Raw genomic sequence first — 11,142 nt, forward strand, 5'->3', positions numbered from 1 at the left:
TATTAATTTATAAATATAAAATAAATTCAATTAAATAGTTAAAAAATAAAAATCTTAAATGTATATTTATTTAATTGAAAATAATTTTATGAAATATTTTTAAAAATTTTTAAAAAATGTTTTATATAAATTTATCAAAAAAATAAGTTTTTGGAGAAATAATTCATTTTCCTGAAATGATTTTACTCAAATCATTTTCGTAAAATATAAATATTATTTAAGTTGAGAGGTGCCAAATTTAGGGAACGCATACTTAAGCCAACAAAAGCAGACGAAGGGGAAGACAAGAACCTTCGCTTTGTTTCCGCGCTTGCATTACTTTTCTCGCCGAACTAAACTTTCAAACAGGAAACCAAACCTTTTTTTTTTTCTTTTCTTTTTTCTATTTTTCTACTTCCCAAAATTTTAAGCTCCCTTAGGTTCGCTGTCCCTCTCCCTTTTCTCCCTTTGCAAAAGAAAAATAGAAAAAAAAAAAGTCTCTGGGTTTTAACTTCTCTCAGCGCAATTGCCATCAAGGTATGTTTTTTTTTTCTTTTTATCAGTTTAAGTTGCTTCAATTGTTTTCTTTGTTTTTTTTTTTGATGAATTAAAAGAGGAGGGCGAAGCCCTAACAGCAACGCTTTTTCTTTGTTTCTTTTTTTTTTTTGACCAAATACTTTCTTTTGGGATTGTCTAAGTTGGGTATTTTTATTATGTTCAGTCCATGCATGTTTAGGACCAAATTATGTGCTTTAAATTATTTTTTTCTTGCTTTCATTTAGGCCAATCTAAAATGGTTTTTTCTTTTATTTGGTTAATTCACGCTTGTTTCTGGGTTGACCTCTTTGCTTTAATGGATTTTAGGGTGTTGGTTTTGACGAAAACTTGAATCTTTGAATCGTTTGTTCTATTCTTTTCTTGTTCGAAATCAAAGGAGAGTTAAATTTTAGCTGCAATCTTTGATTCCGAATATACATGCTTGATTTTTTTAGCTTGCTAAAATGATTTTTCTTTATTTGGTTATTCATGGGTTGATCTCTTGATTTTTTTATGATTTTTTCGATTTTTTTTTTGATAAAAACTTGAATCTTTGAATCGTTTTGCTCTTTTTCTTTTTCATTGGTTGGCTTCAAAGGAAAATTAAATTTTAGCTGCGATCTTTGATTCTGAAAATTGAGGCTTGATTGTTTTTATTGGTATTTTTCATTTCTTACAGTCAAAAGGAAAGAATCCCTTTTCTATTTATGGACAAAAGAGACTGTCAATTTTGTTGGAAAACAAAGTAAAATTGTACAAACAAATTTTAGGAGTATTTCTATATATATATATTTTGCAAGTTCACCTCTAAAGGGCAGCTCACTGGTTCTTTATTACTGGCATTCTGAGCTTGCTATGATGATTGTTCTGTTGGGGTCAATCTGGTTTATGTTATCCGCAAACTGATATGCTTTTTTTTTTTTTTTTACAGCTGAAGAAATACCTTTAGAGCTAAATTATATAAGGGCATTCAACATTTTGTAAATAGAAGAGAGAGAGGTACTGGTTCGTAGAGGTGGTGGGACTTCTTCGAGCTTAGGGTCCTCTCTCATTGCATTTATTTTTTTTGTTGGTGCATATGTATAATTAGAACAGTTGAGCTTTAATGGTGAGGTTTTGTGGAGAGTTTTAACTGAAGGGAAAAGCTTAAAAGATAACATTATGGGTTCTGTTTGTTGCTGCTTGCGCCCTGAGGATTTTGAGGACTATATCAATCCGAACAGTAATGTATATAGAAATTGCGTGTGCCTCAGTTGCTTTGTTCAGAACTTCGTACACGTGGTATGTTTTATTATTCTCATCATTAAGCATTGGTTCAGACTCTAGTATTATTTATTCACTCTCCTTCACTGTGTCACTCTAGGTAATTCCATCAGCATTTACATATATTGGCTTTAGGTGAACAAATATCTATTGAAGTTAGTTGTGGATCATTAATTACTGAGCTAACTTATGAAATTATCTGTTGATTGTTTACACCATTAAGAATGCAATTCAGTAACAGTAGGGATAAGCAGGGTCTAAATTGATCCATTTATTAGTAGGGGACTAATTTGATGCGGTCCCTATGGTAGAGGGACTAAGGCACATTCACCTCAATTATTTGATTCATGGGGTTCCAGCTTTTTGATCCTTTTCTTTTTTGGTTTTCTTTGCCCTTGTAATTGTAGTATACCACATTGTTCCGAAGAGGGGAATTGCGTTCTGTCCCTTCATCCATTCAGGGGACAGGATCTATTATCTCTTCTGCATCTCTAGATAACTCACTCTCTGACATGTACCAATCTCCTCCGAGACCCTTGCCTTATGATGCTGAGACTAGATATTTCCGCTTACAACCTGATGGTCTTGTTTCAAGACATGAGAAGGGTTCAAGTCAGTCACACGAAGAGTCAGAGCCTTTAAGAGGCGAAAACGATGCAGATCCAGGATCTTTGAGTACGGAGGGCAAATGGAATGCCTTTGAGCAAGGCTCGAAAGAGCAGCATTCTAAATCCTCACAAAAACTCTCATCAGCAAAAGCACCAGTTGGAATTGGGTACATCTATTCATCTGCTGAAGAAGAGGAGGATGTCTGTCCAACATGTCTTGAAGGTGATCTTTTTCTCAAGATTGAATGGTGATTTATTATAGCCACTATATTTGCAGTGAAGCTTTGTTAGAACTTGCTCAATAGGCCAAGATTTGCTATAACTTAGGAAGTAGGGATGCATTAAAATGCTAAATTTATGCTATATCTTGCCTCTCTAACATGGATACTCATGCCATTAATTGGACCTAGATTCTAATGAGTTGATGATTAAGCAGCATTGATTTAATAGGGGAACTTACAAATTAATTTGTAATTTTAATGATAAAACTAGTCCTCCACTTCAATAGGTGTCATTTGAACCTCTAGCCTGTTGTTATAGTCAATTTAGACCTCCATCTAATATATACATATGTATATTGCCAAATTGACTTTTAATTTTCTCGGTTCCAACATGACCACCTTGATATCCAATCTCTTCCCATTTCATCACTCGTTCCCGAAAATTATGGCCACCCGTTTCCACTAGCAAAGAAGGGAAAAAAAAAAAAAAAAAAAACAGATCAAACACAAGATTATATCCATTGCCATTTCGATGATTTTTGGGGAAAATCAAACATCTATAAGAATTAAAAAGGAATTCAGGCATTGAAGATTTTGGTGCTCAACCCCAATAAAACCCAATTCACGTCCTACCTTACTGTTAAAATTCCTGTTCATGTTAACTTTTAAACCCCAATAACCCGTGACACCCAAATTCCTTTATCATTATTAATATTATTCTTTATGAAAATCAAAGCTGACTTTAATTGCAAACCATTAACTTGTTAAACCTCATACTACTCATCCATAAAAAATTTGCTGGTCAGTTTGACAAAAGAAAATTAGATGGAGGGCTTAATTTGCTCTAATGAAAAAGTAGGGGCTTCAATGACACTTGTTGTGTCGGTGGGGGGTGCTTATTCTAATCACTGTACATAGTTTTTGCTCTTAGAAATAAGTGCTGCTAAAAAACTGCTTGATATTACTAATCATATGAGATTGGGCTTTTAATGGATGGATTATGTTCCTTGTAAACTTATTGATACCTCCCATGGTGCAGAATATACTCCAGAGAATCCCAAGATAATAACAAAATGTTCCCACCATTTCCATCTTGGTTGCATTTATGAATGGATGGAGAGAAGTGAAAACTGTCCGGTCTGTGGAAAGGTGACCTTTTTGAACCAGTTAGCGTTTTCATATCCATGGTTAATCAATCAATTGCATGGCAGTTACATTTTATTCTGCTTGATTAGCTTACAATTTACTAGGATACTCAAGCTTTACAGGCTTTTTTAGTTTCCTTTGATATTTTCAGGTTAAACAAGCTTCTAGTTATATGTGCACGGTTTCCCGCCTTTTTAATTTCTTCTTATTGTCCAATTTTGATATCTTCCATTTTTTGCAAATAAAACTGACTTATTAGGCCCAAAATGTGAAGTTTGTTTGGTGAGCGATGTATATTTGGCAGCAGCAGAAATGATGAACTCTGTTATATCAAAAACTGAATGCGAAGAATTGTTTGTTATAAACTGGATATTGATTAAGTAGTTAATTGAGGCATTGAGAAGTTATCGAGCTTCGAATTAATGTTGCATGCATGTTTAGCCAGACTGCAAAATTGCTGTCTAGGTTGATAATATTTGTCTGCCGACTTCCCAATTCCTTGGGCACCTTCTCAAGTAAATATTAGTTCCAAACAATAGCAATGTTGGTGGGGACGTAGATGTCTTTTTTGTTCCATCTGTGCTTGCTTCTCCAAGTCTGTAAATTCTGATGTCATATCATTGTCTAGCGTATAGAGTTTAAAGAACCCCGAATTTTGATGGTTCACTTTTCTTTTGCATTTTTTGAATTTACCTGCCCCTGGCTCAGTTGCTTAGACGTTTGATCTAATAATGTAGTGCTTAACAAAGCTAAATATCGAAGTGAAAACAATTTGTATACTCTGTTGTAACCTAAATCTCCCATCTCAACTCGGTTTGCTTTTCCAGGTTATGGTGTTCGATGAAACGACTTAACTTTTGTTCCAAAGGTTTTGTTGTGGATGAAAGCCAGCAGAAGACGGCCAGCAAACAAAAGAAAAAGATATGTAATCTCTTATGTGAATATTGCAGGGATAAAGCGATTGTCACATGCTGTAAATATGAAAAATATTGTGCATAAAAGACTGGAAGTTCGTACTCTTTGTGAACATTTGAGTTGGGGTTTTGGGGGAGGGGCAATCATACGCACGATTGTTGTAAATCACACTAAAGATTATTTTCTTTATCAATGTGAAGAAATGTGGATCTGAGGAAGCTATTATGTATCAATATTTTATGCCTTATCTCCTTTGAATTGTTAGGAATTTATGTATGTGCCAGATTTTTTTTTTTTTTTGCCAGTACAAGCTTGCGAATTGCGGGAAGGAATGTAATTAAATTATAGGTAAGTCTTTATTTTGGTTATTTAATCTAAAAAGGTTATAATTGGTGATTGAATTATTCAATGGATTTTATTTTGTGTTATTGGGCTGTTCAAATTGATATTATGTAGTTTTTTTTGTTCGTATTATCTATACCAATTAAAAGTTTTTTTTCTTTTATAATTTTTTTCATGAAATAATTTTGAATGTCATAAATTTGTGAATTAAAATTTAAACAGTTCTTCGATCTTTATTATTGTTCATAAGATCAATTAGGATCTAAGAAATGTTAGATTCATTGATGGATTCTGATCTATTGCATTAATTGTCAAATCGTTGTTCAGAGCTCCTTAGTGAAAAGAAAAATTTAACAACCTGAATGACTTAGATAATTTTTTAAAATAATTTAGTTATTTACATAAAATTTTTAAATAATTCATTGGTCAAATTGTAATTTATTTTTAATTAATTAAAATAAAAACTTACTTATAATTTAATATAATGACTAATGGTGTAATTTATAGCCCTAAATAGAATAAAATGTAAGGAATCAAACTGTTGGCGCCCAAATAGAATGAAATGTAGGGACTCAAATAGAATAAAACGTAGGGAATAAGAAGGTAAATCGTTGAGGGTTGTTTGTTAATTAATTGAAAACTAAAATTTTAATAGTTTAAAATAAGTATTACATAAAATTTTGTAATAAAAATATATAAAAATAATAAGTAGATAATTCAATGGAGAATATATGAAATTTATTTTCTTTTCTTTTCTTTTAAAAATATTATAATGTTTTTGAAGATTTAATGTTATGTCCGCATTTACTTCTTTAGTCACTTCTTTTATTCAATACATTTTTATTTTATAGTATTTAATATTCATTCTTTTAAATTTATAATATTTTGCATTTAATAGTGTAATTTATTTCAAAATATTGTCAATGTGGTTTCAAATTTGACTTTTATTAAAATAAATAAAATGTTTTTAAATAAAAATGTAAAATAAAAACGTTGCATTTTTAAAATGTATATTTGATAGCAAGATAAATCGTATTTTTAATATATTTATTTTGACTAATTATCGGATAAATGCTATTAAATTTGAATTTTTTATCGAAATGAAGTTGGTGTGCTGAATTTAAATTCTTACAAAAATGAGCTAAATTGGAACAAAAAGCAAGGAGGAAGGCTTGATTGAAAGATTGAAGATTCAAGGATGACTGGATAAAGATTGAAAGATTGAAGATTTTTTTAAAAGTGACTAGATAAAAATTAAAGGAATTTTTATATTGTTACGACTCTATAATTAGTTTAAATTTGATTTATATAAAATTTAAATTATTTAGTGATAATATTTAGGAAAAATCAAGCTAAATTTTAACACTAAAAGTATATATAAATACCTAGTGACTACAACTAATTTAACATGCACTTTACCTTTGGTATTTAATAAATTCTTTAATTTTTTTTTCTCCCTACCTACATCAATGCTCCATTTTGCTATTTTAGTTCTTTTTCTTTTACTTTCAACTTTTTGGTTATTTGCCTTCTAAACCCTTTCCCTTTCCCACTTTCCACAATTCCATTTAAATTATTTATTTTCAAGCATGATTCTTTTCATAATTAATTAAACCCTTTTTAGTCTTAGCTCGATTATTGTTTAGGCAAAGTAATCGTGAGATATGAACCCATACTTAACACTTTACAATTCGGTATTTGTTATCTCTCTGGTATATGGGATAGTACAAATTCGTCCCTCAAAGTTGATTCGATTTCAATTCAAAAAGCGCGCGTTGGGCTGCAATCATTTGGTGTACAGTTGGGAAGTTGAGTCAGTGGTGCTGTATTCAAATCTCGCGAACAAATTGGCGTGTTCAATGGGAAAAAGCTAGTTGGATTTCGTCAAGGGAGATAGTGATCGAATTTAAACTACCCACACGGTTTAGACCGTTAATTCGAGTTGGGCTTTTCAGATCGCAAGGCTGTCGAAGTCTTAATTTATGGGTACGTGCACGTGGTTGGAAATTCGATAAGGGTTAATTTGTAAGTGATACCGGGATCGACTATGAGAAGAAGAGTTGGCGATTTGAGGGACCTTCGATTGCAATAACCAGCTTATCACTTGGAAAGAAAAATCTATTTTAAGGATTGATTCAAGATTGAAGCATACCGATGCTAAGGTAAGCTAAAAAAAATATTTTATTTATCCATTTATTTTTGCATTTTCAAATCTATTTTTATTTTATTTTTCGTTTTTTCTTATTTTATTATCTTAATCGATTTAAACCCCCCATTTATGTTTTTTATCTTCAGCTACACACAGGTTGTGAACATGACTGTGACTAGGACAACGATTTTGGTCATAGAAAAAGGCAAAATTAGATAGTTAGTCCCTGTGGATTCGACCCTACTGCTCTATACTGTTAATTATTATTATTTTATCGTAAGAATTTATATTTGGTGGTTTCGACACCCATCAAGTTTTGGCGCCGTTGTCGGGGGTTGGTAAAAATTTTAATTTTTTTTATTTTCTTTATGACCATATCAGAATCAGAGACTCTAGCATTTGAACAGGAAATAGAAAAGTTGGCTCGAACACTTCGAAGAGAAGCTATTCGGTGTGGTAAACAACCACAACCAGACTTTGAAAAAGGATATTACACTGAAGATATTTACTCATTCGAAGATTCAGACGACATGGTAGATTAAACTATACGTCAACTTGCAGTTGCACCAGATGAACAACAACCGCTATGCATAACTTATCCGGCGGGTGAAACACCGTTCGAGTTTAAGTTTGGATTAATACATTTATTGCCTACTTTCCGCGGTTTGAAAAATGAGAACCTCCATACTCATTTGAAAGAGTTCCACATGGTTTGTCTAAGCATGAAACCAGAAGGAGTAACTGAGAATCAAATAAAACTACGAGCTTTTCCTTTTTTATTAGTTGACTGTGCTAGAGAATGGTTGTTTTATTTACCTCTGGGATCTATTAATACTTGGACTGATATGTCTCAATTGTTTCTTGACAGGTTTTTCCCAGCAGTTTGAGCAGCTGAATTAAGTAGGAGTATAGTCAAAATTCAGTAAAATGAAGCAAAGTCACTCTATGATTATTGGGAGAGATACAAGAAGTTGTGCTCAAATTGCCCACAACATGGCCTGTCTGAACAGTCACTCTTACAGTACTTCTATGAGAGGTTACTCTCAATGGAAATGAAGATGATTGATGCTGCTAGTAGAAGGGCTCTTGTGAACATGACTCCCCAAAGAGCTAGGGAATTAATTTCGACTATAGCTGCAAATTCTCAACAGTATCGACCACCTATAGAATCTACGAGAAGAGCTCATGAGGTAAGTACTCCTTCCATAGTAAATAAGATTGATGAACTTACTAATATGGTTAAAAATATGCCTGTAAGAAAGACAAACCCAGCTCAGTTGTGCGGGATTTGTGCTAAGCTTGATCATCTTACTGACTCATGCCCGATTTTACTTGAGGATACAACTGCACAAGTAGATGCCATTGGAAACTTCCCAGGGCCATCTTAAAGGCATTAAGATCCATATTCAAGCACGTACAATACAGGGTGAAGAGACCACCCAAATCTAAGCTATGGATCAAATCCTCGATATAATCAACCATATCAACCAAGACCACCTCCACCTCAACAATATCAACCTCCTAAGTTATTTCTTGAAGCTATAGTAGAGAAGTTGACCATTAGCACTGAAAAGTTCTAACAAAAGCTTGAGGCACACTTCCAAGAAATTGATCAGAAAATAAGTAAGTTAGCACTTGTGGTTAGTCGATTGGAGAACCAAGGAAAATTGCCATCTTAAACCAAGCCGAACCCACGTCAAAATACGAGTGTTGTGACCGTGAAAAATGGAACAGAGTTAGAATCAGTGCCTGGCACGAGTTGTGACCACGACATTGAACAGGAAGCCGAACCAGCAGCTCCACTGATCTAGCACATCATAAACCATTTGTTATACCTCCCTCATACCCTGAAAGGCTTACCCAAGTTAAAAAAGAACGAGAGGAAAAAGAAATCCTTGAGACATTCTGGAAGGTAGAAATTAATATTCCTTTACTTGATGCAATTAAATAGGTTCCACGTTATGCAAAATTTTTGAAAGAACTATGCTCCAAAAAAAAAAAAGGAAAAGAAACTTCAATGAAATGAATGGGTAAATGTAGGAGAAAATGTTTCTGCAGTACTACAAAGAAAAATTCCACCTAAGTGTAAGGACCGAGATATGTTTTCTATATCCTGTAAAACAGGTAATATTGGAATAAAGAAAGCCATGTGTGATTTGGGAGCATCTATTAATGTAATTCCTTTATCTATTTTTATATTGCTAAACACGGGTCCTTTGAAAGAAACAATGTGATTATTCAATTTGCAAACAGGTCATGTGTATATCCAGAAGAAGTGCTGGAAGATGTCCTCGTAAAGGTAAATGAACTAATTTTTCCTGCAGACTTTTACATCATCGATATAGAGGACGACCACTCAAAAAATGCTCATGATATTCTACCCAGAAGACCATTTCTAAGTATCACATGTACAAATATTGATGTTCGAAGTGGAAATCTTACTATGGAATTTGACAGTGAGGTGGTAAGATTTAATGTTTATGAGGCGATGGGTCAACCAAACACAATGTCAAATATTTCTAGTGTTAATATTATTGAACCATTAACGAAATTTCATTTTGAATATCATGAAAGGGATAGATTACAAACTGTACTTTCCAAAAGTTTAGACCTCAATACAATGGATAAATTGGAGGAGATAATGACATTCAGAGAACCAATTCAAGAAACCATTATTCTATTGGAGACTCCTTAATTTCCTAGAAGCCAAGGTAAGTACTTTGAACTTTCTTCTTCTAAAATTAAACTATTGCCTTCTATTTTGTAGGCCCAAGAAATAGAGATTAAACCATTGCCAGAACACTTGAAGTATGGATATCTAGGTAATGGAAACGCTTTACCAGTAATAGTTTCTAGTAAACTTTTGGGATTAGAAGAGGAGAATTTAATTCGAGTCTTGAGAGACTATAAAGGGGCTATCGGATGTGTAACACCCCAAACCCAACCTAGATGTTATGGCAGAATCTGGCGTAGTCACATTGGAGTACCTTTTTAAAACTTGCTCTTTGTTGATGAAAACCCGTTTGGAAAACCAAAGCCTTTTTGTTAGAACTCTAGTCATTCTAGCCATTTTTTATTCATTTTAAGTTGTCATTACTTTTAAAACTCTGTTTGTTGCCGAAGCATTTCAAAAGTGTTGTGAAGATATCATGTTTTGAAAGTAGTTATCATTTTTAAAAAAGCGCGTCCTACTTTTAACAGATATAAATCATAATAAACTAAAATCCCAAATTAAAAACTAGATAATTAGAGAGGCCTTATTAGATAATTTAAACCCCAAAAAAAATTAACAACAAATGAAATGCCAAAATCAAAAAATAGGAGTAGTAGTGTGGCCACCTCCGAGTCCCTCACAACACCAAATCATCAATAGCTAGGGATTACTTGCACAGTCAAAAAGAAATGGTGAGTTTATGAAAACTCAGTGTGTAACCCTTTTCAGTCAATCGTATACTGCATACAGTAATAGTATGGGCTGAGCCCTATTTAGAAATAGTGTAGAGTGGGCCTTAGCCCGTAACAGTAACAAAGCAGTACAGTAATGCAACCCATCCCAATCCAGCCAACACACCACTCCGTACCACTAACACACCATGTAGGGACAAAATTGACCCACCCAGCCAATACACCAGTATTACAGCAAAGCTACCAGTAATAATATCGTAGCAAGGCTGCCAACAGTAACGCAGCAAAGCTGCCAGTATCAATATATGTGGCAAAGCCACTAGTAATAGTATACTTCCTCCTTCACAGAATCCCAACCCCATGCAAAATGTCATGTCATAAATCATATGTGTATCTAGAATGTCATGCTCAGAATGAACAGTTATACTATAGCACAAATCAGTCACTTACCCTCGAGGGGTAAAATAGTCATTTTTACCTTATAGGGGTATTTTGGTGATTTTACCTACTTTGAGGTCCAGGTACTCCTATCGACCCATCAGAAGGTCTTCAGTTGCCCCTAGCGACTTGCATAACC

General features: G+C 33.4%; 1 protein-coding gene across 1 annotated transcript; it reads left to right on the top strand.

The window, feature by feature from the left end:
- The first annotated feature begins 240 nt into the window (after positions 1 to 240).
- LOC108468125 (E3 ubiquitin-protein ligase At3g02290-like) lies at positions 241 to 4,902 on the top strand. Its single transcript, XM_017769022.2, has 5 exons — positions 241 to 516; positions 1,448 to 1,797; positions 2,187 to 2,610; positions 3,648 to 3,757; positions 4,582 to 4,902. The coding sequence occupies exons 2-5, from the start codon at positions 1,678 to 1,680 to the stop codon at positions 4,606 to 4,608; spliced, it is 681 nt and encodes a 226-aa protein (XP_017624511.1). The 5' UTR covers positions 241 to 516; positions 1,448 to 1,677; the 3' UTR covers positions 4,609 to 4,902.
- The last annotated feature ends 6,240 nt before the right edge of the window (positions 4,903 to 11,142 follow it).

Source organism: Gossypium arboreum, chromosome 7 (genome assembly GCF_025698485.1).
Source record: "Gossypium arboreum isolate Shixiya-1 chromosome 7, ASM2569848v2, whole genome shotgun sequence".
In the NCBI taxonomy this organism is placed as follows: Eukaryota; Viridiplantae; Streptophyta; class Magnoliopsida; order Malvales; family Malvaceae; genus Gossypium; species Gossypium arboreum.

What these genes read in the sequence shown, in the direction of transcription:
- LOC108468125 (XM_017769022.2), top strand. Translation starts at nt 1,678, where the DNA reads ATGGGTTCTGTTTGTTGCTGCTTGCGCCCTGAGGATTTTGAGGACTAT. An exon ending in CTGTCCAACATGTCTTGAAG is followed by an intron (nt 2,611 to 3,647) that starts GTGATCTTTTTC and finishes CCCATGGTGCAG; the next exon opens with AATATACTCCAGAGAATCCC. An exon ending in ACTGTCCGGTCTGTGGAAAG is followed by an intron (nt 3,758 to 4,581) that starts GTGACCTTTTTG and finishes TTGCTTTTCCAG; the next exon opens with GTTATGGTGTTCGATGAAAC.